Source organism: Erythrolamprus reginae, chromosome 10 (assembly GCF_031021105.1).
Source record: "Erythrolamprus reginae isolate rEryReg1 chromosome 10, rEryReg1.hap1, whole genome shotgun sequence".
Taxonomy (NCBI): Eukaryota; Metazoa; Chordata; class Lepidosauria; order Squamata; family Dipsadidae; genus Erythrolamprus; species Erythrolamprus reginae.
Genome location: NC_091959.1, coordinates 27,944,187 through 27,970,794, shown reverse-complemented (window position 1 = coordinate 27,970,794; position 26,608 = coordinate 27,944,187). Strand labels below are relative to the sequence as shown.

General features: G+C 45.9%; 1 protein-coding gene across 1 annotated transcript; it reads right to left on the bottom strand.

The window, feature by feature from the left end:
• Positions 1-3,131: 3,131 nt before the first annotated feature.
• On the bottom strand, positions 3,132-24,623 carry ARRDC4 (arrestin domain containing 4). The gene is made up of 7 exons (XM_070763361.1): positions 24,560-24,623; positions 19,253-19,400; positions 15,279-15,381; positions 14,513-14,769; positions 12,098-12,260; positions 4,706-4,860; positions 3,132-4,606 (listed from the first exon to the last, which is right to left on the bottom strand). The coding sequence occupies exons 3-7, from the start codon at positions 15,352-15,354 to the stop codon at positions 4,550-4,552; spliced, it is 708 nt and encodes a 235-aa protein (XP_070619462.1). The 5' UTR covers positions 15,355-15,381; positions 19,253-19,400; positions 24,560-24,623; the 3' UTR covers positions 3,132-4,549.
• Positions 24,624-26,608: the final 1,985 nt, after the last annotated feature.

Sequence of the window (26,608 nt, the reverse complement as noted above, 5' to 3'; positions counted from 1 at the left end):
AAGTGTTCGGAAACTTCAGATCGTGCAGAATGCAGCTGCGAGAGCAATTATGGGCTTCTCCAAGTATGACCATATCACTCCAACACTCCGCAGTCTGCATTGGCTGCCGATCAGTTTCCGGTCACAATTCAAAGTGTTGGTTATGACCTATAAAGCCCTTCATGGCACCGGACCAGAATATCTTCGGGACCACCTCCTGCCGCACGAATCCCAGCGACCGGTTAGGTCCCACAGAGTTGGCCTTCTCCGGGTCCCGTCGACTAAACAATGTCGTCTGGCGGGACCCAGGGGAAGAGCCTTCTCTGTGGGGGCCCCGACCCTCTGGAACCAGCTCCCCCCTGAGATTAGAATTGCCCCCACCCTCCCTGCCTTTCGTAAACTCCTGAAGACCCACCTTTGCCGTCAGGCATGGGGGAACTAAAACACCTCCCCCTTGCCCATGTTGTTTTGTTGATTGATTGACTGTGTGCCTGTTTTTTATATATACTGTTTTTTATGAGATTATTAATTTAAATTGGAACTGGATGGGTGGGCATTGGATTTGGTATTGTGTACTGTACTGTTTTTTATTATTGTTGTGAGCTGCCCCGAGTTTGCGGAGAGGGGCGGCATATAAATCCAATAAACCTAAACCTAAACCTTCTGCAAGAAAACAAGAGGCCATAATATCCCTTCAAACCATTTCTCACTTTTTTAGAGGAAACCGAAATCCCCGGTTCGCAGTTCAAAAGGAAGCCTGGAGGATGGGCTTAGGGCTGGCAAAAGTTTATTTAATGAGGACAGAGGAAGAAAGAATGGTTTCTAGCCAACTTAGTTCTCTTTTCTCAGAAGGCTGCTCTTTAAACAGAACACTGGCTTCATTTTTAGTGGAGTCGATAAAAAATGCCCTTCTGCTGGTGACTCCGCTGCTTAAGTTCAAGGTTGGAGAGTTGAAAATAGGTGGAATTCAACTCCCAGAATTCTCCACCCAGCAACTCAGTTTAAGCTTGCCAAACTTGAGAAACATACATCTCTCCTTTTGCTTCGTCAAATATCATGAAAAGTTGGTAAAACCATTTTTTGTTTTTAAACCACCACTTTTCTGAGTCATTATGTACAGGCCGCTTCTATTTTGGATTCAGCTTGCATCCAGGGGTGTCAAAATTTACAAGAAGACCCATGCTGTGCCATCGTCCAAGCCCTGTGCCAATAACATGCCCCCCCCCCCCCCGGTTTCAACTTGCCACCCTGTCTTTCATCTGGGCACACGGTAGAGAGACATCCAGAACTGTAGAGGGCATGTGCAACTATAAAGCTTTGGGGTATAGATACTTTGAAAGGCAATAGCAATGACAATAGCACTTAGATACTGCTTCACAGCCCTCTAAGCGGTTTACACAGTAAGCATCTTGCTCCCAGCAAATCTCATTTTACCCACCTCGGAAGAATGGAAAGCTGAGGCAACCTTGAGCCTGATGAGGATCGAACTGCTGAACTGCAGGCAGCCGGCAGAATTAGCTTTCAGTACTGCATTCCAACCACTGTGCCACCACGGCTCAAACATAAAGCATAGAAGTGCCATATTGCAGATGGCTGGTGTGGCCTACCAATGAAGAAAATAGGGCATTTCTCACCCTGCAGAAGTATTGGTTTTAGTACGTGTAGTCCTCGACTTACTACAGTTCATTTAGTGAACATTCTGTCAATTTGCAAAGATTTCAAGTTGGTATGAAAAGGTGGGGGGGAAGCTGAAGGAAGCTCTTTCCCTAACTGAAAATACATTGCCAAATGTTTCTTTTGCTGATTGTGTCCTAGGCTATCGGAGTCAGAAGGAGGGGCATGGGGGGTCACAATCCTATTCATTCATTATTTATTTATTTTTCTAAGCTGACAAACTCCCTAGGGACTCAGGGTGACTCACAACAAAAATAAACATGGATCAATATAAAAATATTTCAATTTAAAATAATTATAGCCATCCGCATATTCACGGGCCAACCTTGCCTAGTAACCCCACCCCCACCCCGAGGTCAATGGTCCCATGCCTGCTGGAAAAGTTCCAGGTCTTTACGGCTTTCCAGAAGGCCAATAAGGTGGAGGCAGTGCAGATCTTGGGAGGAAGCTGTTCCAGATAGTTGGGGCAACCACAGAGAAGGCTCTCTTCCGTGGACCTGCCAGCCGACACCATTTAGCTGACGTGACCCGAAGAAGACCAACCCTGTGGGCACATACTGGTCGCTGGGAGGTATGTGGTAGAAGGCGGTCTTGAAGATAGTCTAGCCCTGAGCCATGTAGGGCTTTAAATGATTAATTGGACAATATGATTTATGACATGGTCAATTGGAAAGGAGGAAACAAGGCCAAGATGAGACGTGCAGCCGGGATGAATTCAGTTCTGGCTGCATCACAGTATTGCCAAGATGTTGCTTTTAATAAGCGACATCTTATGTTGCTTGTATTTCTTTTGGACTTTGGCTTATGGCTCTTGAATTAATTAGAGCATCTTCACATGTTCAAAATCACAACGGCATTGAAAAGAATGGCTTATGACTGCGTTTCACACTGTCGACCACTACAACATCCCCATGGTCACGGGATCAAAATTTCAGATGCTTGGCAATTGGCTCATTTTTATAACGTGCCACAGGGTCATGTGATCCCCTTCTGGAATCTTCTGACTACAAAGTCAATGAGGAAACCAGATTCACTTAACAATCATGCCAGTGACTTAGCACATACACTGATTTGCTTAACAGGAAAAGTGGCAAGAAAGGTGGTGAAATGGGGCAAACTCATGTAACAACTTCTTGTTTGGAAAAATAAATTTTGGGATTGTAAATCGAGGACTACCGTTTATGGATGGAAATGCAGGCAATATTTCTGGATGTGAGTTATAGTGCAAAGGCTAAAAAGGTTACAGTACAGAATTTTCCAGGAATTAAGAAGACTTTACCCTCAGAGCAAAGCACCCTGACCTGAGAAACAAATTTAAAGAATTGCACCATAATAATTTAATCCTAAATTTTATATCCATGTATCAGCAGTACCTGTAATTCATTTCTCCTAAAATTTCCCAGAAAATGATCCAGATCTGTTAATAATGCTCTCTATTTGGATTCTGTTAATCCTAAAAAAGGGCAAATTGGCCTCAGTGGAAAGTATTTTTGCTCTCAAGTTCCATTCCAGGAAGGAGAGAGGGATTTTATTTTTGCAGGATCACTTATTATTCCATGGATATATTCCTATAGATTTTCATCGCATTATGCAAGTTTTTAAAGAGTGCAAGAGCATCCTTATGATGTTCAACTTAGCTGATATTAAGTGCCAAAGCAGCAGCATGTCAGCTGCCACCTTATGCTTGCTTGTGTGTACATTGCTGCCATGCACTGACAGTCTGCTGTGAACTCTGGGCAGGATGGGAGGCTTGGAAGAAAGCGAAAATCACTGCTGTATCTCCCTGAGAGGCTGCTTCAATGTCACCCGGCCAGGAGAAGAAGGTAACTGCACACAAGCTTATGTTTGAGCTGACTGTTCTGAAAACATCTTGCTTGAACCTGATTAGTCATTTGGGGTGGGGGGCATCGATGAGAGGCAGTAAAGGGAAGGAAACGTCCAATTTAGGGACTTTGGTACACAATCCTCAGTTCTGGCTATGCTTGACTACAATTCGCTTGACTTGTAATAAAAGTATACCTATCCCAAAATCAGAGCCAGGGATTGTTGTTGCTTAGAGGTTTAAGTCGGGGTGAGTCCGACACATAGCATCTCAAGTTGCTGAAAACATCCTGATTGAAGATTTGGGCTGTCCCTCACCAAATCATGTCATGTTGCTGAAGAAGCAAAAAAGAATAATAAAAAGGTTTAACAATCAGAAGTGTGGAGCAAAGCAACTCTTAAAATCCAGCCTCAGTTCTAAAATTGCAATTTTCCAAAGCTGGCAATGATACCAAGCTTCTGCCTATGCAACATTGCAGAGTGTTTTTCACATCACTCACTCAGTAAAAAATGTCACAGTATCACTCCATGATTATTAATCTTAGGAATGATATGGCTGTATGTTTAACAGCAAAAAGAAAAGAAAAAGAAAAAAAAATCTGCAGAATCAAAATCTCACATAATTTTGGTAGGGAGCTGACCGTTCCAGGCAGAAACTGTTGTATCTGGATACGGATGCAAATATTTGTATTCCCGAAGGCAGACCTTCTGTAGCTGGTTGTCTTACTTGCTCTCTGAAATATCCTGAACACTACTGAGAAGAGGCACCACAAACTAAATTTATTTTCTTCTCAGATATGGCTTGGAGTCAATGTATAGAGGAGAGGGGTGGGATAAAAATGTAATAAATAATAATAAGTATCTGGCCAAAAAATGTCCAGGCTTCTTTGGGTGAGCCAGTGAGTTCAGTGATACATTCTTCCACACTTCCCTTTTTGTTCAAGATTCGTTTTGACTTAGGTCTTCTGGTGCCTGCTCCAATTTTAAATTGCTTTAATGGAAGAAAATAAAAAGCTTGGCTTCAAGCAGAGGTGGTAGGAAATAAAAAATAAATCAAGGTTTTTTGGAATCACCCTTAATCTACTAGTGCAACCAGCCGATTGTCTTCTACTTCAGTAGGATAGGGGTCAATCTGCAAAGAAAAATAAAAGTATTTACTCTTTGGGATTCATGAATTGACATAAGAGTTGTTGAGGAGCTTTCCACATTATACTCGAGCATGTCAGATTACCTCTGAATAGAGAGGGGGTGGCTGAAATCGGAATTCTTGGATGTAGGCGAGCATAGGACAATGCAGTTGTTCATCACAATCCACCAAAGTCGGATAAACAGTAATGTGTCTTGTATATTCTTCCTCTGATACTATATCAGCATAATTGGGTGGTGCTAGGGAAGATGGAGATGTAAGTTTTTATCTCAAAGTAAAAGTAAAAAATAATAATGCTACAATGATGTTCTTCTGTACGTCAATCAGTTCCTAAGCTGTAACTATGAAGACTGACGAACCAAAATGCAGCCATGATATAATTTTAGTGTAACATTAGCCCTTAAAGAGAGGCTTGAATTCAAAGAACAGAGTATCCATTCCTGGATGAAAAGATCAACAACGATCAAGAGCAGTTAAAATTGCAGACAGAAAATTTTACTTTAAAACCAGTGACTTCAATAAAGTTTGCTACTCGCCATTTCTCTCCATATTTTTTAAGCAATGATACAAATTGAATAAATACACCCATCATTTATATTTTACCTGATTTTAAAGAACCTGATATTGACGCCTCTTATATCCAGCCTTGGATAAAGTATTACGATCAAACTGTCTACCCCCTTTCTAGAGTATTTCCTAAAGAATCTATTTTTTTTATCCAACGGACCAACATGCTAGGCCCAGTTTCACATTAAATAAGCTTGGAATAGGCGTTGGACTCTTATCTGAACGCCTCTTCTCATACAAAGATCGGACAGTATTCACGTGGGTTATGCTCCGTGTCCTATCCAATCAGGACCGAGCCGGCAGTCTTTTTTAAAACTGCTGGATCTGCTCATTCCCCAGATTTCACGAATCCGTAGACTTGGCTTAATCATGATGGCTCTTGACTTAAGTCGACTCTCGGCCTTAGGAAGGTTAGTATAGGAAATAAGAGGAGTAGAATAGGGAGGGAGGTGACTACTGTCTCCGCTCTTCATATGAGAAGAGGTGTTCGGGTCCAATGCCTATTCTCCATACTTGGGAGCGGGGGCAGTAGTCATGTGGGACATACCAAATAGATATGCCCCAATAGGGTGGGGGACCTTAAAGGTCATGCGTGATGACGCTCTGTAAGATTCTACAGCCAAAGGCCGCATCCGCAGAGGCATAGCTGTCTATTTTGCAATGACATATGAATGAGTTGGGTGAAGACCAGGTGGCAGCCTTGCAGACTTCTTCGAGTGGAGCTTGGGTGGCCCATGCCGCTGAAGTAGCTGCACTTCGGGTAGAATGGGCTGCGATGCCTCTTGGAATTGATAAGGCAGCTGATTCGTATGCCTTAGAGATGGTGCTTCTTATCCACCTGCCCAGGATGGTGGAAAAGACTTTATTGCCTAATGATCTGGGATAGTAGGCAATGAACAGAGCCTTGGATTTGCGGAACATCTGGGTGCGTTTGGTGTAAATACGTAAGGCCCTGGTGACATCCAGAGTATGCCATTTGCGACTTAGCTGATGGTCTGGTCTGGTGCAAAAGGATGGAAGCGTGATGTCCTGGGATCTGTGGAACAGAGAGCTGACCTTCAGAATGAAGATAGGTTCCAATCTGAGGGTTACCTTATCCTGATGAAATTGACACAAGTCCCATCTAATGGATAAGGCTGCCAGTTCGGAGATACGCTGGGCAGACGTGATTGCCATGAGAAAGGCCACTTTGCATGACAGGTATTGAAGAGATGCTGTGGCAAGAGGTTTGTATGGAGGAACTGTAAGTGAAGACAGGACCCGAGGTAAGTCCCAGGTAGGGTAGCGGTGAATGATGGGAGGTCTCAGTTGAGCAATTCCCTTGATGAGCTCTTGTATTTCAGGGAAGTTGCGGAGAGGTTCTCGCCTGGGTCCTGCGAGGACTGAAGACAGGGCTGCCACTTGTCTATGAATAGTATTGACTGACAATCCCTTGTCAGGCAATACCCTCATGAGGAAAGAGACGATCCTGGGGAGAGGGATACACAGAGGAGAAATGTCTTCTTGAGAACACCATTTGCAAAACTTGGGCCAGGTATGATTGTAGATACGGTTAGTGGATGGTCTTCTGGAGGTTTTGACAAAGATGGCATCAGAGCCATGGAGTTCTAGATCTTTTCGGACAACCTCCAGGCGGTCAAGTGGAACCAGGCCGGATCCGGATGGTAAGATCCGCCTTGCTGAATCATAACCTTCAAAACGGGGAGTTGCCATGGGGATTCGGTGGATAATGCCTGGAGATCCGCAAACCAAGCTCGCTGCAGCCAGTGAAGGACGATGACGATCACTTGGGCCTGTTCCAGAAGGATCTTGTGAATGATGTCCGGAATGATGGGAATTGGGGGAAAGGCATAGAGTAGACCCTGGGGCCAAGGGCTCCTGAGGGCGTTGATTGCCTCTGCCCCTGGGGAAGGGAAGCAAGCAAAGAAGCGTGGAAGTTGTATGTTGTCTGCGGTTGTGCAGAGGTCTACCACTGGGAGACCGAATTTGAGGCAAATTTGGGAGAAGAGGGATGGGAAAAGACTCCATTCTCCCAGGTCTATCTCCCTGCAGGATAGCCAGTCTGCCTGGATGTTGAGGTCCCCGGAGATGTGATCCGCTGATAGGGACTGGAGGTGTCTCTCTGCCCAGAGGCCCAATTTGAGGGACTCCTGAATTAGGGCCCTGGAGCAGGTACCCCTCTGTTTGCAGATGTGTCTCTTGGTAGCCATATTGTTGGTGAGAATGAGTATGTGGTGGTGATTGATGAGGTGTCTGAATTGCTTGAGGGCTAGGAACACCGCTCTCAGTTCCAGCCAGTTGATGGGGTGGCTGGTCTCTCGGGTCAACCACGTGCCCTGCACTATCATACCTGTTGAGTGGACACCCCACCCAGAGAGGCTGGCAGCTGTTGTGATGATTGTTTGTGTCGGGATTCTAAAGAGGATTCCTTTCGTAAGCGTGGAGGATAGGCACCATGTGAGAGACCGTACGACTGATGAAGGGGTTGGAATGATGCAATGAGAGGTGCTTTGACCAGATCTCTGAAAGGGCAATAGCAGCCATTGAAGATCCCTGGAGTGATGCCTATACAGGAGATCATTTTCCCTAATAGGGATGACAGCCCTTTTGGATTGATGCATCTTGTGGACCAAAGTCCTGATGACTGCCTATCCTGAGAGAGGGATACCATGGAATGGATGGAGTCTATCTGAGTTCCTAGGTGGGATAGATAGAAGTACTAGGGACTAGCTTACTCTTGTCCAGATCAGATAGGGTTAGCCAAAGCACCCAGAAGTTTAGTGAAAACCCTGGGTACCGAGGACAGCCCAAAGGGCATGGCCCTGTATTGGTAGTGTCAGCCTAGGAAGGCTAACCTGAGGAACTGTCTGTGACCTGTGAGAATGGGGATGTGGAAGTAGGCCTCTGTGAGGTATAGGGATGAAATTTAGCAGGTTTCTTGATGGTAGGCCCCAGCACTTTTCTTTTGTCTGATGTTTCTGTCAGAAGGGGGTCCAGGAGGTCCCCCTGAGGGGTCTGATGGCTAACTGCCATTTCTGGAGAACTCCTGTCTGCCATGGCTTAAACCAGTGGAGTCTCCTGGTGACGCTGATGGCCATGATGGCTGTAAACTTGGACACCTAGAGCCTGGCATCTGCCACATATTGAGCTGCTGTAAAGATCTTGTTCAAATCCTGCTGACCCTGGAGGTCATCTGGGCGGATGTGGTGCTGGATTTGTTGCAGCCATAGTAACATAGCCCTAGTAAAAAAGGAAGCGGGGGCTGCAGATCTGATGGCCCACGAGTCAGCGGAATGATTCTTTTTTAACATCTCTTCCATGTGCCGGTCTTTGGCTTTCATCCTCCTCCTATGCTTTGCTTGGTATGACTGCAGCAGAATGAAGCATCTTGATGGGCTCGTCTACCTTCAGGAAGAACAGTAGGTCCTCATATGAGGGAGTGACCTTGTAGAATTTCTTGTCCCTGGAGGAAGGGTTTGGGCACACCGTGGGGGAAGACCACTGTTTTTGAAGAGAATCTTTGAAGAGTTTGTGCATTTGAATCACATCGGTGTCCTGTTGTTCCTCTGAGAAAAAGGGACAGGTTTCTTGTTCAGTTGTGTTTGAAGTTGTAGAGGGCTGTTCTTGAGAGGTGAGGCCTGTGGCCACACGGGCCTCGCAAAGGAGTGATTTGAACAGGTGCGGAGGGAAGATCGCTGTAGAGGTTGGTGGTTTGGCCGGTAGATCTTAATCCTCCGAGAGGCCCTGAAAGGGGTCCTCCTTAGGTTCCTCTTGGTCATCATCATCCTCATCTTCTGATGAGGACACTTTCATAGGAGATGGATCTGCTCTTCACCTGAGAATGTTGGGAAGAGATCTGGACTGCCTGGGAGGAGGGATAGAGGAAGTAGAGAGCGCACTGAGAATTCTGGAGTCAATGGCCTGAGATAGGGAAGTTAGCATAGCTTGAAATTCTGAGGAGAGAGTAGGAAGAGGTTGAGGGGCAGGGGACACCACCCTGGTGTCCTCGGAAATGCCTGGATCTGGAAGGGAGTCCTGTTAGGTCTGTGTTGTTTCATTGCCTGTGTCCCAAATGTCAGGTTGGGGCCTGTCTGTTGTGGTTAGCTCTGGCCCAGCTCCTGCCCCAAGGAATGTGGAGGTGGATGTGGGGGAAACATCCAAATGCCAAAGGTCTGTTTTGCTCCCGATAGAATCTGCCGATGAAGTCTCCTCTAACCAAGGAAGCGTAAGCGACAGGGAAGAGGGGAGTTTGGCAGACAGCCCAGGAGGAGATCAATCATCCTTATCATCCCTGGATTCTGAACAAGAACTTATGACGGACCCATGCATGTGTAGTGTGATGCATAGGAGAGAACAACTGAAGGATGATTAGTGCTACAGATAAAAAGAGCAGCGTGCTGGTTTAGCCTCGTTTATCTGATTCATAGTTTCGTCAAGATCGTGGTTTGCTGTTTCCCTGTTCAAGACTGTGTGTGGAATTTCTAGACTTTGGAATTGGACTCAATTTCCCAGTTACTGGGTGAGAAATTGGATTGCATTTAACCTGTGCCTTGTGTGTACCAGAAAATCCCTTTGACATTTAAAAAGGGAGTTGTTTCTGCTTTTCTGTTGATAAAGACCTTTATTTTCCTTCTATCGTGTGGTGTGTGTCTGTTTGGGACTAATTACCCTGTAATTACGGGCGGTTGGGACACACTGGCATAACACTGTCCAAATTGCTCTCACTAGAATGGAGAAGCTCAGGGGTCTCTGTTGGAGGGGGGGAGTTGGCGTGAACTTGTGCTTGGACCCTCAAACATTTGGCAGACTTATCATGGATTTTTTTGTAATGTTCTGTCTTCAATTTTCTGCTCTGGTAGGATTTGGAGACTGAGTGAGAGAAGTAGGAGGCTGAGGAGAGGCTGGATTAATAGCCTCCTCTGATGGCCTATTCGATTTCTGGGTACACTTGCCCCCAGTGAGATTCTTCTCAGTGTTCCTGGATGCCATTGGAGCTACTGAGTAGTTATCAAAAGGCAGAGCCAAAGGAAAAAACTTCCCCCAAGTATCAACTGAGAAAATGCCCCAGCCCCTGGTCCGGAGGCCTCTATAGAGCTACTCCAGGTGGATTGTAACAGAGTGTAGGAGCTAGGCCCTCGTGTTGCTTTAAGTGAAATCCTGGTAGGAGGGCCTAGTGGTGAGAGCGTGGAGTTGAGGCGAAGCTACGATGTGCTCCGGGCCTGTGGCTGGGCTTGGCCGCGAAAACGGCCTTGCGTGGGCATGATGAGTTCGCACAGAAATAAGGGGTGTTAGGACCACTAAATAACGCCAATCTATGAAGGAAACCAATTCACTAGGCTGCAAGCCCCAGTGGACGGAATGCAGGGCATTCCTGGGAGGTCCAGGCCGCAAGAAAATTCCGATTTCCAAGCCGAAAATGAAAGCGATTGCAACAGCGAGGCGAGGCCAGCCGACTGGTTCGGGCTGTAGTAAAAAAGTATCGCAGATTTTAACCCCTTTATTTCAACTCCCAACTCACCTTAACTAGTCAATTCAGGCTGCTGTGGTTGTATTTCCCCTTTAAGGCAGAAGGGGCGGGAGTGGGGGAGGGGAGGGAGAGCTGCGAATCGTTTTGTTTTGTTTGTAGATGAATTGAAGGCCACGGAAGAGAGAAGCCACCACATGTCCTGCAGAGCAAAGGACCAAGCGAAATCTGGGGAAGGAGCAGACCGGCGGTTTTAAAAAAGACTGCAGGTTCGGTCCTGAGTGGATAAGGCATGGCGCATAACCCATGTGACTATTGCCCCTGCTCCCAAGTATGGAAAACAGTACTCTATTCAATTTGCACTTTGTGCAAATTGGGAAAGTCACAGAAATAACACCGAGAGCCCATGGATTTCAGAGTAAAAGCTTGCTGGCTCTGCCATCTTCAGCCGACTTCACTAGGCTGGCATCCTGCCATACAACCTAGGGAGGAGGGAGAATGGGGATGTAGAAGGGGCAGTGCCTGGATGACAGGAACCAGAGGTGCCAATCCGGAACAGACTGGCCCATCAGGGATGGGAGCTTGAAAATGGAATGCGAATCTCCACCAAAGAGGCGACTCTATCGAAAAGGCGCCAAACCTTATAGCTGTTACCAAAACACTTAATTCAAATTGGACACCCACAAACTGATCAAGGGAGGAGAGCCAGTGACGAAGAGAAAGGCAGGTGTTGCTTGTGCTCTAACCCCTTGAATTTAGCGAAAGTAAACTTTTTGCTACAAAATGGAGTTGAGGGTCTTTCTTTCCTAAATGTTCAAATTGGGACAAGCCTGACAAAGCTGTTATTGGGTGTGTGTGTGTTGTCTCAGTGCTCTCTGAGCTTGGTTGTTTTCTTGTAGACGTTTCATTACCTAGCTAGGCAACATCACCAGTGCTGGAACTGTACAAATCTTCTAGCACTGATATTACCCAGTTGGGCCATGAAACATCTGCAAGAAACATATGCAACCAAGCTCAGATGATTCCACAGTTCAACCCTGAAAGGCAAATATTCTACTGGTACCATCATCAAATGATTGAACATTAAAAAACAACAACAATCCAATATCAATGTACATATTTTAAATAATTGTTTTTTTCCAAACCTATCATAAAATATCTCATCCAGTCTCAAAGGCGTGCCAAGAAATCTTGGCATTTTTTTCCCAAGTCATCTTTTTAAGATTTAGGTAAAAAACAGCAATTGATCTAGGCTTCCAAAAAAGCTTCTATAGACAAATCTATTATTTATCAATTCTACTCTTTCCAGTCCAAGTCAAACACTTCCCTCAATATACCAGCTTTCTTTTGAATTTCTTTTCTCAAGACTTGTTTATTCCTTGGAACTAAAAAAATTAGGTCCCAAATAATGAGGGGAAAAAATGAAATAAAGCTCAAGGCTGTACCTTCTGGATGATCCGGCAGTGCCTGAGCCAGCCACCTCAGATCCATAGCTAACTGGTTGACACAACCAGAGTTCCTACTGGAAAAAGCAGTGCATGGAATTGTGCCAATGACCAAAGGCAGTTCAACCATCAACTTTTTGGCACCGGGAATATGTACATATACCTGGGATGGGAGAGTAGAGATTTTAAACAATTGGCCAGAGGCGAACTAAGTTTGTAATTTTCCAGTCTGCCAAAGTCAAGAAATACCCACAAGCACACTAATTTTGGATGAAGCCTAAGAGTTTTGCAACCGAAACCCCCTCTCCAAGCCACATCCTGGAGCTTTCTGGACTATTTCAGAAGACATTTTTTCACTCACTTCATTTCGTTGCCTTATAATATTGAATGTCTTCGGAGTTAACCACATGGACATATCTAGACAATAGTATTAAAGTAGTTAGACAAAAAACAGACTATCAGGTTTAGTGGTTAAGGCACCAGACTAGAAAACAGGTAAAAGGTCAAGATAAAAGTTCCCCTCACACATATGTGCTAGTTGTTCCTGACTCTAGGGGGCAGTGCTCATCTCCATTTCTAAGTCGAAAAGCCAGCGCTGTCCGAAGACGTCTCCATGGCCATGTGACTGCCATAACGAAATGCTGAAGGCGCACGGAGCGCTGTTAGCTTCCCACCAAAGGTGGTCCCTGTTTTTCTACTTGCATTTTCTACATGTTTTCAAACTGCTAAGTCGGCAGAAGCTGGGACAAATGACGGGAGCTCACTTTGTTATGTGGCGCTAGGGATTCAAACTGCTGAACCACCAACCTTCTGATCGACACACTGAACCACCACAGGTGACTTTAGACCAATCCTTCTCTCTCAACCCAAACCACCTCACAGGGTGGTTGTTGCGGGAAGAATTAGGAGGAGGAAAATGTGATAGATGTGTTTGCTGCTTTGGGTTATTTGTAAAAATGATAAAGATGAGCTACAAATAAACAAGCAAACCCCCTATTCTATATTTTTTAAGGTTTACAGTTTTCAAATGCACCATCAGTCTTGAGTCCCTTCATGCCCACAAGAGATCTAAGTCTAGCCTCCATTCAATTTCACTGACTCTTATCTACTGCCAATTTGTCTTGACCACGATTAGTTCAGATTCTTTATAGCAACAGGAAATTAGGATTTTTTCCAAAGCACATAGCAATAGCACTTAGACTTATTTTTACTGATCTCAGAAGAATGGAAGGCTGAATCAACCTGGAGTCCGTCGGGATCGAACTCCTGGCAATTGGCAGAATTAGCCCGCAATACTAACCACTGCACCACCATGGCTCCTTGTAGAGAATTTTAGCAAGTATACTAAATAAAGCCCTCTAGAAGAATCTGAACTACTAATGATAAAAAGGAGCCAATAGATAATAAGGAGGGCTGGACTTAGATGTCTTGTGAACGTGAAGGGACTTGATCATCTCCTATAATTAGTCTAGCCCAGCACCAGAAGGCAAGACAAGAAGGAAGGAGTAGAGGCTTGATAAAGGGCACCCAACCTGGAAGTAAGAAGAAATATCCTGCCAATGAGAACCATTAACCAATGGAACAGCTCCAGGGGTTTTCAAGAAGAGATTTGAGGCCATTTCTCTGGAACGCTATAGGGCAGTGATGGTGAACCTTTTTTGGCTCATGTGCCAAAAGGTTTTATGCGCATGCGCTGATGCACGCACATGGCCATACCCATGCCCCCAACCCTGTGCATGTGCACAACTTTGTCCTTCCTCCCTGTCATGCGCATAAAACCCCCGGTACTGCCTCATGCATGCGCACAGGCTTCACTGAAGCCTCCGGACTCCTGAAGCCTGGGGACAGCAAAAAACAGGAAACAAACTCCCAGTTGGCCCATTGACCCGTTTTTTGCCATCTCCAGGCTTCAGGAGGCTTCCCTGAAGCCTCTGGGGTATGAAAAATGATTCAACAGGTAAACCAGAAGTCCTTTTTCCTGAACTTCTGGTTTGCCCGTTGGGCCGTTTTTCGCACTGCAGAGGCTTTGGGGAAGCATCCTGAAGCCTCCAGGGGGCGAAAATGGTCTTTTCCAAGGCTGAAAATCAGCTGGTGTGTGCTGGAGCAGACATACGGCAATGGTTTGCATGCCCTCCGATATGGCTCCACATGCCACCTGCCATAGGTTCACCATCAGGGGTATAGGGTCTCCTGTTTGAGGAGAGGGTTGGACTAGAATATCTCCAAGGCCCTTTTTAACCCACTGGTTCTATGATTCTATACGTCTGTGATCTTAGAATGGTCTCTTACTAAATCCCAGTAGCCCCTTTCTTCTTCGTTTCTAAGGCAAGGCAAAATCAGCAAGATTTATAGTATCTTGTTTTATCATCTATGGATCACGACCGGCTGATTGAAAAGGGTGTAAACTGCACTCACAGCCAAGAAATATTCCACTCTTATAATGCAGCAGTCAAGGATGGAAGGGGTGACAGGTGGGATTTTCAGAGTTTTGCCATTCCAGGTATCTGTGCTTCCGGAGGCAACGTGGTTTCCTCGCACATTGGCAACCATTTGACGAAAAGTCTTTGTTTTTCCTCGAACTACATAAGTCTGTATTTGGAAAATGGCAGCTTTGGGCACAATTAGCCGCGAGGAACAATTTTCAATTTCTGCATAAATGGGTATAACTTCACCTAGAACCAAAGGGGAAAAAAACCCAGGAACACTGAATAAGTTATATTGTACCTACATAAGTCACAGCCCCCACCGCTTTTGCAGAACAGAGTTTTCTTAAGTATGCCTTTGAACGTAGTGGTTATGGTTGGTAATATTCAAAGCCGGGGGAAAAATTCTAGTTCTGCAATAGGCAACATGATAAAAAAAAAGCCACATTTGTAAACTAATCTATTACGATGAAAAAGATTTGCATTTTTAGGACAGCCCCCTCTGGCTAATCCCCCCCACCTTTGTTTTAGTTCCTCTCTCTAAGCTAGCACATTTTAAAATGCAAGCTACTCATTAGGACAGTGGGCCTAAAGCTCATACTTGTTACGATGGAAATTAAATTGATTTAGTCACATGTGTATAGGCTTACTAGATTTCTCTTTCTAAATCCGTTTTTGCTAGGAACCCAGGATTTCTCTAAATTCATAAATAACAGTATGCACAGCCAAACATAATAGCGTGAAGGGAACATACTTACCATTACAAAACCCCTTCCTATCGATTTTGGCACTCAAACAAACTGGACCTGAAGTGAAAAACCAGCACCCGACCATTTTATCTTGAGTTTGTCTTACAGGACTCTGCAAAAAGGGGCAAGAATAAGAATCCGTGAATGTCTGTGGAGCTTCTCAAACATCCAGGTCTTGCTTGTCCCAAAGGTCCTTTTTCAAGAGGCAACTGGATTTGTGTTTTTTCTTTGAAGACATTTAGCTTCTCATTCAAGATGCTTCTTCAGCTCACAGGATTGTTCTTCTCCTACTTCAGAAAGGGAGAGTTGAAGAAGTTTCTTAGATGAGAAATGAAATTTTCTTAAATGAAAAACCAGGAGGTCAAACTTTTTAAATAGGGAGCCAATTCACGGTCTCTCGGACTATAGAAATTCAAACAAGCAAGCAAGCAAGCAAGCAAGCAAGCAAGCAAGCAAGCAAGCAAGCAAGCAAGCAAGCAAGCAAGCAAGCAAGCAAGCAAGCAAGCAAACAAACAAACAAACAAACAAACAAACAAATATTGGGGCGGCAGACTGGGTGGACTCTGTGGAAAAATGCTACTTATCTTTAACAATAGACTGGAAACAAAAACATGGGAAGTTTGATTATTTATTTTTAAGGTTATTCTTCTGCTTTCTTTCTCGGTGGCTTAAGACTGCTGGAAAATTTCCAAAGTAACACCGAGATTTTCTCTGCTACCATCATTTATTTTTCCAGTTGCAAACAGATATTTTTGAAAGGGAAGCCTTTTGTCTGTGCAACAGTTCTGCAATCCTATACTACTGGATAGGGGCAGGTTATCTTTTCCCAATATTAGCTCGCTGTGCTTAGTTTTCCCTTCAAATGAGGTGCAAAACCATCCCTGATACAAGTCAGTTGCCAAGCACCCCAAGTTTGATCCCGTGACTGTTGGGATGCTACAACCAAGTGGGCTCTCAGAATTATTTCTGTTACTACACCTACAACAGGTAGGTCCTTGACTTACAATCGCAACTGAGCCCACCATTTCTGTTGCTAAAGCAAGACCATTGTTAAGTGAGCTTCCTTTCTTGCCATAGTTGCTAAGGGAATCACAGCAGCAGTTGTTAACATAGTCACAAGGTTGTTAAGTGAATCTGGCTTTTCCACTGACTTTGTCAGAAGGGTGGAAAAAATGACCCCGGGACAATGTCACTGAATTCTGAGCGTTTGACCACAGGGAGGCTGGAACAGTCATAAGTGTGAAAAACGATCATATGCAAACTCTCTTTTTCAGTGGCGTTGGGACTTCAGTCACTGAATGAACAGTTATAAGTTGAGGACCACCTGTATAAAAGATAAATAACTACAGGTAGTTCTCGACTTACAACCACAAATGAGCCCAAGTTGAATGTCGTTAAAGTGAGAAATTTGCCAAGTGAATTTTGCCCCATTTTACAACCTTTCTTGCCTCAGTTGCTAAGTGAATCACTGTGGGGGTGAAGTTAGTCACAAGGTTGTTAAGTGAATCTAGCTTCACTGTGGACTTTGCTGGTCAGAAGGAGACAAGAGCGGATCACATGACACTGGGCACTCTAACCGGGATAAATATGAACCAGCCGCCAAACACCTGGATTTTGATCATGTGGCCCTGGGGATTCTGCAGCAGTCGTAAATGTTAAAAACAGCCATGGATCACTTTTGTCAGTGCCGTTGTAACTTTAAACGGTCATTAAGTGAACTGTGGTAAATTGAAGACTACTTGTAATTATGATTATTATCCCGAGGATGGTTTGAATGTTGCTTGTAAATGTCACCATTCTGAGAAAAACTGATCTCAAGATGGGCCTTCTTCCTGTCAACTAAGCAATGCAGGCTGGTGGGCTTGCAGGGGAGGGCCTTCTCTGGGGTTGCCCCGGCCCTATGGAACCAGCTACCCCCCCCCCGCCCGATGTCCGTAATGCTCCCACCTGACTGGCCTTCCAAAAGGCTGTGAAGAACTGGTTTTGCCCGCAGGCCTGGGGGGCCGTGAGTATTAACACCTGGTCATGGCCAAACTGTGAGTGATTGGTATGTATATGTCTGATTGGACAACTGTCAAGGGTTTTTATTGTTAGCATAATAGGTTTTTTTTACTGTTTTTACTATTTGTATTTGACTTTTTAACACTGTATTGTATTGCTTACTGCCATAAGCCACCCTGAGTTCCACAGGATTGGGCGCCACAGAAGTCCAATACAATACAATACAATAAACAAACAAACAAACAAACAAACAAACAAAGAACTAACTAACCCATTCCATTCCAGGCTGGGCTGCTGCTATTCAAAATCCTTCTTGAAGCATCTTCTGGCAGGACATCTGTGATGTCATCAACGGCATTTAAAAAGAGAGAGAAGCCAAGACTCTTGGCAACTTGCATCCCTGGGGCTGTCTATTTAGGAGCTCACTGAGGAACGGTCCAAAATAAGGAGGAATTTTCCAACAGTGCCTTCGGAAGTTGTGGGAGCTTCATTACGGGAGACTTTCAAGAAGAGAATGGACTGCCATCTCTCAGAAATGGTGTACGGCACTGATGGCGAACCCATGGCATGGGTGACCATATCTGCTGGCACACGAGCCGTTGCCCAAGCTCAGCTCCAATGTGCAGATTTTGGACTTGCACAGAGCCTCAGGGAGGGCATCTTTGGCTTCCAGAGAGCCTCCAGGGGGATGCGGAAGGGTGTTTGTACCTTCCCCCGGCTCCAGGGAAGCCTTTGGAGTCTAGGGAGGGCGAAACACGAGCCTACTGAGCCCACCAGAAGTTGGGAAACAGGCCATTTCCAGCCTCCGGAGGGCCTCTGGGGGATGGGAGAAGTTGTTTTCGCCCTCTGCAAAAAATCCCGCCAAACAGGCAAACGAGAGATTTGGAAAAAAGAATTTCCAGTTTGCCTGTTGTGCTATTTTTCACACTCTGGAGCTTCAGGAAGCTTTCCCAAAGGCTCTGGAGTGAGAAAAACAGCACAATAGGGAAACCGGAAGTCCATTTTTCCAAACTTCTTGTTTGTCTGTTTTTTCACCATCCCAAGTTTCAATGAGGCCTGTGTGCATGCACGGGGAACAGGGATTGTGCATATGCGCAGGAGCAGTGGTGGGGGGTGCGCATGCGTGGGGGGAGGGGAAAGGAATGGGTGTGGGCATGTGCGTGCATGCCAGCACGCACACGCACCAAAAAAGGTTCACCATCGCTGACCTCTAAGGTCCTTTCCAACTCTGTGAACCTGATGTCATGGAATCCGGGCTGTAGCTGGACACGAAGGCGTGTCTGGAGGGGCTGCAGGAGATGTCCAGCCTGAGTCAGAGAGAGGGGTCAACGGGCCCCTGCATGCTCGCAATAGATCTTTACAGACTTAGGACCATAATTGAGCCCATTGAAACATTTAAGGGAAATCTGCTCCATTTTGCAACCTTTCTTGCCAGAGTTGTTAAGTGAATTGCTGTGGTCATTAAGTGGATAACATGGTGGTCAAGTGAATCTGGCCCCCACCAATGGTGCTTGTTGGGACGTCTCCAAAGGTTGCAACGGTCATAAATACGAGTCAGTTGCTAAGCATCCAAATTTTGAAAATTGCAAGTGTGAAATACTGTCGTATCACTTTTTTCAGGACTGTCTCTATTTGTAGTCAAACTCATCTGTGTTCATAATCATTCACTATTTAATAACAGAAGTGTTGTGTTGCGTTTTTTGAAAAGAACACCCGAAGACCAGCTGTACAGTGTCCTTCCAGAAGAAGGAAACAACAGGAACAATGACATTATAATTAAAAGTAGGGCTGGGGTGTGTGTGTGTGTGTGTTGTGATTCTTTTCTGTGAAGAAAAGTCACTTTTTCACTTTTTCAAGTTGCTTTTTCCTACCTCGTTGTAACTTAGAGCAATCACTAAATGAACTGTTGTAAGTCAAGGACCACCTGTACTCCTCTGAACCTCCCGATTTCCCCAGGGCTGGGCGTGCGCGGCTGCTCTTACCAAGAGAAGAGGAGAATTGACGTCAATGGGGCTGATCACATGAAACTCTCTCGACACCGTGTGATGGGGGCCACAGGCGCTCTGCAGGGCGACGTTCACAAAGTACTGAATGCGGCCGTATTTCCCGATGAAAGAGCTCGCCAAGGGACTGGACACGAGATGGAGAAATGGCAGGTTTAGCACATTTTTCTTGGTGGAGGCCGACTTATCCTAGGCAGCGGTTTACGACCTTCCTGCGCAGATGCCATCATCCCAAGGGACTCTGCTGGGGTTGCTCGTGGTGTTGGCAGGCATATTTACGAGATGCTCAGGCCATGAGAGACGGCTGGGACTATGCGTGAACAAATTATGTTGAACAAAATTCAGACCATGGCACGTTTCATTAACCCCTCACTTGTCAGCAATAGCAGTAGCGCTTACCCTTCTACACTGCTTCACAGTGCTTTACAGCCGTTAATGCTATGTGCATAACTATTTGGGTGTTACAATATTTAAACTGCTCACAGTCACTCATGCCCTCATCACCTCGAGGTTTGACTACTGTAATGTTCTCTACATGGGGCTACTTTTGAAGAGTGTTTGGAAACTCCAGATTGTGCAGAATGCAGCTGCGAGAGCAATCATGGGCTTCCCCAGATATGCCCATGTCACACCAACACTCCGCAGTCTGCCTTGGTTGCCAATCAGTTTCTGGTCACAATCCAAAGTGTTGGTGATGACCTATAAAGCCCTTCATGGCATTGGGCCATAATATCTCCGGGACTGCCTTCTGCCACACAAATCCCAGCGACCGATTAGGTCCCACAGAGTTGGCCTTCTCTGGATCCCGTCGACGAAACAATATCGTCTGGCGGGACCCAGCGGAAGAGCCTTCTCTGTGGCGGCCCCGACCCTCTGGAATCAACTCCCTCCGGAGATCAGGACTGCCCCCACCCTCCTTGCCTTTCGTAAACTCCTTAAAACCCACCTCTGCTGTCAGGCATGGGGAAATTGATGCATTATGCATTGTTTGTCTGGGATGTATGATTGTTTTTATATTAAGGGTTTTAAACTGTTTTTAATCATTGGATTTGTACTGTGTTTTCTTGTTGTGAGCCGCTCTGAGTCTCCGGAGAGGGGTGGCATACAAATCTAAATAATACAGTAATAACAACAACAACAACAACAACAACAACAACAATAATAATATTATTTTTTTAAAAAAACAAAAAAAACCCAGCAATATATGTTTAAAGATTTAGTACACTGTGGCTTTAAGTGATGGTGATGCAATAAGCTATACGAGGGAGCCAGCAGCATCTCTCTTGGGGCAGAATTGTTGCAAGAACTACTGTGTGTAGTAAGACCTATGTGTTCTCATGCTGGTTTGGATATGTACATGTATTGAGAAGATTGATGTATTTGTGAATGATTAGGATTGCTACTGACTATGATATTTAATAAATGTAAATAATATTTATATACTCAAGCTTGTTATATGTAATATTACTCAGAATCAACCTCTTGCCCCCAACAATCTGGATCCTCATTTTACCGACCTCAGAAGGATGGAAGGCTGAGCCCACCTGGAGTCTGGTGAGATTTGAACTGTCAAACTGCTGGCAGCTGCTGATAAGTAGAAGTAGCCCGCAGTACTGCACTCTATCTACTGCGCCACGATGGCTCTAAAATAAAGTGTGATACTCCCAAAGGTGACTATTGTCTGTGGTTGCTCCAGGAAGGCTTAACAAAGCCATTCTGAACTCTTAATGCACATTGAACGTCAAGTAAAATGCATGTTACTGCGACACTCCCCTAGCGCTAGCCCTGAAGCTGCTTTGGACGAATCCATCTGGGGACCTCAGTGCTGCCCCATTGGAGCGGAGGGACTGGGAGGGAGGGATTAGAGATACTAGCTGGGGTGGTGTAGTCAAAATAAAAGACTTTCACCTGGGAACATTTTCACATCTGGCCAGAGGAAGGAGGAGTGATGTCAACAGGCCTCCGGATGCAGCCATGATTTTGTCCATGTTATGTGATTCATTGTTTGAGGGGGAAACGTTTGCTTTTAATTGTGAAAACCAAGGGGTCCCTCCAGGTTTGTGCCATATGTTATTTGCAATAAAGCTACTCTTTGAGGGACTCACCTGCCTTGGAGTTTTTGCTTGCAATGAATCTATTACTTGGAACCCTGGCACATAGTTTATTTTATAACTGGCGTATTATTTTATAGTGCGGCGTATCTGTCCATGGAGATTCTTGGTCATCTAGGTCAGTGTTTCCCAACCTTGACAACTTGAAGATATCTGGACTTCAACTCCCAGAATTCCCCTGGCTGGGGAATTCTGGGAGTTGAAGTCCAGATATCTTCAAGTTGCCAAGGTTGGGAAACACTGATCTAGGTCACAGTTGTCCCAAATATGCTTTTTTGAGAGGCAACTGGGCCTTTTTGTTTTTCTTTGAAGACATTTCACTTTTTATCCAAGAAGCTTCTTCAATTCTGGATGGAGGGACACACTTTCTGGTGTATATTACCAACTATACTGCTCAAAAAAAAATAAAGGGAACACTCAAAGAACACATCCTAGATCTGAATGAATGAAATATTCTCATTGAATACTTTGTTCTGTACAAAGTTGAATGTGCATGTGAAATTGATTGGCAATCAGTGTTGCTTCCTAAGTGGACAGTTTGATTTCACAGAAGTTTGATTTACTTGACGTTATATTGTGTTGTTTATTTTTTTGAGCAGTACAGTGATCCCCCGTTTATTGCATCCCCAACCATTGCGAACAGGGTACTTCGCTATTTTTCAACCCGGAAGTCAAAAATACCATCTACGCATGCGTGCCGGGCACGCATGCGTAGATGGCAGTGGCTTCCCTGGGTCTTCCCCCTCTTGCTGGCGTCAGCGAGGAGTTTCCCCACCGCCCACGCAAACTCCTCGCTGCCGCCCGCCCTTCGCCCGCCCACGCCGTTCATTCTCGCCGCTTTTGAGCTGAGTCCGGGAGCGAATTCGCTCCCGGACTCAGCTCAAAAGCGCCGATAGCAAGCGGCAAGGAACGGCTTGTCTCGGCGCTTTCGAGCTGAGTCCGGTCAGCTCGAAAGCGCCGAGACAAGCCGTTCCTTGCCGCTTGCTATCGGCGGTTTTGAGCTGAATCCGGAAGCGCTTCCGGACTCAGCTCAAAACCGCCGATAGCAAGCGGCAAGGAACGGCTTGTCTCGGCGCTTTCGAGCTGACCGGACTCAGCTCGAAAGCGCCGAGACAAGCCGTTCCTTGCCGCTTGCTATCGGCGCTTTTGAGCTGAGTCCGGAAGCGAATTCGCTCCCGGACTCAGCTCGAAAGCGCCGAGAGCCAGCGCCCCCCGGACCCCCAACCCGGGTTTGGGGGGCTGCTAGGAAGCCCTCCATGCCGACGGCAAACAGCCGCCCCGCCCCCAATCTTCGGCTCCTCGCTAGCGCTGTGGGAGTAAAAACGCCATCTGCACATGCGCAGATGGTGTTTTTACTTCCGCAGCGCTACTTCGCGAAAACCCGCTCGTTGCGGGGGGTCCTGGAACGGAACCCTCGCAACGAGCGGGGGTCTACTGTATATTTAAATCTATATTTGATCCAACTATCAACCTTCGTGAACAACAGAAGTAAAAACATGCGACTGGTAGCAGCAAAAGCCATTGTTCTAATCCCATTTTCCTCCTTTCTCCTCCTAGTATTCTTAATCAGCCTAGTCTATGCAAATGAAATTCAAATTTATTTAAAGCTACAGCTATTCATACAATTGGGACTTAAGGATTTCATCTTTATTCTAACTGCCAAATATACCTTTCCTAAATCTGAGTTTCTGCTGCAAAACAGTATAATTGTATTCTACGTAATGCCTCTTCCACATGACGAGTGGATTGTGCATCCCTCTCTTCTTGCTGTCATTATCAAGGACAAAGTTACTACAGTCCTAAAGTCCAACTTTTTATCCTTAAAGATTTACTGGGTACTCAACAGCAGCTGTCTATCTAACAAAATGAAATTCAGTGTAGAAAAAATTAAAGTCCTGCAGATAGGTAAAAAGAACCAAAAGTATACATATAAACTGGGTGAAACCAGGCTTTATAGCAGTGATGTGAGAGGGATCTTGGAGTTTTAGTGGACAACCTGTGAAACATGAGCTAGCAGTCTGCAGCGGCAGCAAAAAAAGCCAACACAATTCTAAATTGTATTAATAGAGGTATACAGTCTAGATCAAGGGCGGTACTAATACCATTCTATAAAGCCTTAGTTAGACCACACCTGGAGTACTGAATCAAATTTTGGTCACCACACTATAAAAAAGATATTGAGACTCTAGAAAGAGTGCAGAGAAGAGCAAACAGGATGATCAGTGCACTGAAGACTAAAACATATGATGAATGATTGCAGAAACTGGGCCTGGCTAGTCTAGTGAAAGGAAAGACCATGATAGCAGTCTTCCAATATTTGAGGGGCTGCCACAGAGAGGAGGGGGGACATGATAGCAGTCCACAGGCATAGTTCCCTCTAAGCTGAGCAGTGAGCAATTGCTCACTTAAAAATCATCATCAACTCAGAGTTTTCCAAACCTGCCCAGAAGCCGAGAGGGAAATTTTATTATTATTTCTGTGTCGCCCAGTCCCGAAGGGACTGTCGCTCAGACACTATACTTTTCCGCCCACCCCAAAAATTTTTTAGAGAGAACACTGTCTACAGGTACTTGAGGGGTTGTCACAGAGAGGAGGGGGTCACACTGTTTTCCAGGACACCAGAGGGCCAGACAAGGAACAACGTCTGGAAGCTGACCAAGGAGAGATTCAACCTGGAAGTAAGGAAGAACTTCCTGACGGTCAGAGCGAACAACCAGTGGAACGGCCTGCCAGCGTAGGTTGTGAACTCCCCAACTTTGGACATTTTCAAGAGGAGATTGGACTGTCATTTAGCTGGGGTGCTATAGGATTTCCTGTTTAAGCAGGGGGGTGGACTTGATGACCTGCAAGGTTCCCTTCAACTCAAATAGATAGATAGATAGATAGATAGATAGATAGATAGATAGATAGATAGATAGATAGATAATAAATAGTGTAGGGTCTTCTGCTTGAACAAGGGGTTGTACTAGACAATCTACAACGTCCCTTCCAACTCTGTTAAAGCTTTAATTTTTTTAAAAAGCTTTTAATATAATGCAAATCAAAATTAAACCAGGATCATGCTGGCAATATGGCTAATCCATATTGCATACTGTTGGTAAAATGTTTACAGAGGTTCTGTAAGAACATTTACAATGAAAACCAACATTTCCATTTAAATGGTGGTGTCACTTACTGGAGAGGAAGTTGAAAACTGAAAGGGAATTCGTATTTCCCAGCTTCTAAAAGGATGAAGCCCTCATTACCTATAGAGGAAAGATAAAATATTATTTAAAATCATGCTTATTAATCATAGTCATTAATAAGGAGCTTACGAAAGGCTAGGAGGGTGGGGGCAACTCTGATATCTGGGGGGAGTTGGTTGCAAAGGGTCGGGGCCGCCAGAGAAGGCTCTTCCCCTGGGTCCCGCCAAACGACATAGTTTAGTTGACGGGACCCGGAGAAGGCCAACTCTGTGGGACCTAACTGGTCACTGGGATTCGTGCGGCAGAAGGCGGTCCCAGAGATATTCTGGTCCAGTGCCATGAAGGGCTTTATAGGTCATAACCAACACTTTGAATTGTGGCCGGAAACTGATCGGCAACCAATGCAGACTGTGGAGTGTTGGTGTGACATGGGCATATTTAGGAAAGCACATGATAGCTCTCGCAGCTGCATTCTGCACGATCTGAAGTTTCCGAACACTTTTCAAAGGTAGCCCCATGTAGAGAGCATTACAGTAGTCGAGCCTCGAGGTGATGAGGGCATGAGTGACCAAATAGGGCCGCAACTGGTGCACCAGGCGAACCTGGGCAAACACCCCCCTTGCTACAGCTGAAAGATGTTTCTCTAAAGTGAGCTGTGGATCGAGGAGGACGCCCAAGTTGCGGACCCTCTCCGAGGGGGTTAGTGACTCCCCCCCCCAGGGTGATGGACGGACAGATGGAATTGTCCTTGGGAGGCAAAACCCACAGCCACTCCGTCTTATCCGGGTTGAGCTTGAGTCTGTTGACACCCATCCAGACCCCAACAGCCTCCAGGCACCGGCACATCACTTCCACTGCTTCGCTGACTGGACAAGGGGTGGAGATGTAAAGCTGGGTATCATCTGCATACTGATGATACCTCACCCCATGCCCTTGGATGATCTCACCCAGAGGTTTCATGTAGATATTAAATAGTAGGGGGGAGAGGACCGACCCCTGAGGCACCCCACAAGGGAGTAACCTAGAGGTCGACCTCTGACTCCCCACTAACACCGACTGCGACCGACCAGAGAGGTAGGAAGAGAACCACTGAAGGACAGTGCCTCCCACTCCCAACCCCTCCAGCCGGCGCAGAAGGATACCATGGTCGATGGTATCGAAAGCCGCTGAGAGGTCAAGAAGCACCAGGACAGAGGATAAACCCCTGTCCCGGGCCCGCCAGAGATCATCCATCAGCGCGACCAAAGCAGTTTCCGTGCTGTAGCTGGGCCTGAATCCTGACTGTTGAGGACCTAGATAATCGGCTTCTTCCAAGGACCGCTGGAGCTGGAGCGCCACCACCTTCTCAACAACCTTCCCCATAAAGGGAAGGTTGGTGACTGGTCGATAGTTATTGAGAATGGCTGGGTCCAGGGAAGGCTTCTTGAGGAGGGGGCGCACAAGTGCCTCCTTGTAGGGATCCAGGAAGGACCCCCTCCCCAAAGAAGCGTTCACAATCTCCTGGACCCAGGTCCGTGTCACCTCCCTGCTGGCCGAAACCAGCCAGGAGGGACACGGATCCAGTAAACAGGTGGCGGAAGTCACAGCTCCAATTGCCTTGTCTACTTCCTCAGGTGTCACCAGATCAAACTCTTCCCAGACAGGTGGACAATTACGTGCCCCAGTCACCTCAACTGACTCCTTGTCAGTCGACTCTGTATTCCAATTAGAGTCGAGGTCCGCTCGGATCCGAGCGATTTTATCAGCAAAAACGTGTTAAAATCCTCGGCACTACTCTGCAAGGGCTCCCCAACTCCTCCATGATTAAGAAGGGAGCGGGTCACCCTAAACAGAGCGGCCGGGCAGGATTCCGCTGATGCAATCAAGGCGGAATGATACGCGCATCTTGCCGCCTTGAGCGCCACTTTGTAAGTCTTAACATGTGCTCTTACAAGTGTTCGATCGGATTCGGACTTACTCTTCCTCCATCGCTTCTCTAGACGTCTCTTCTGGCGTTTCAACTCCCGGAGCTCCTCGCTGAACCATGGAGCTCTACGGGG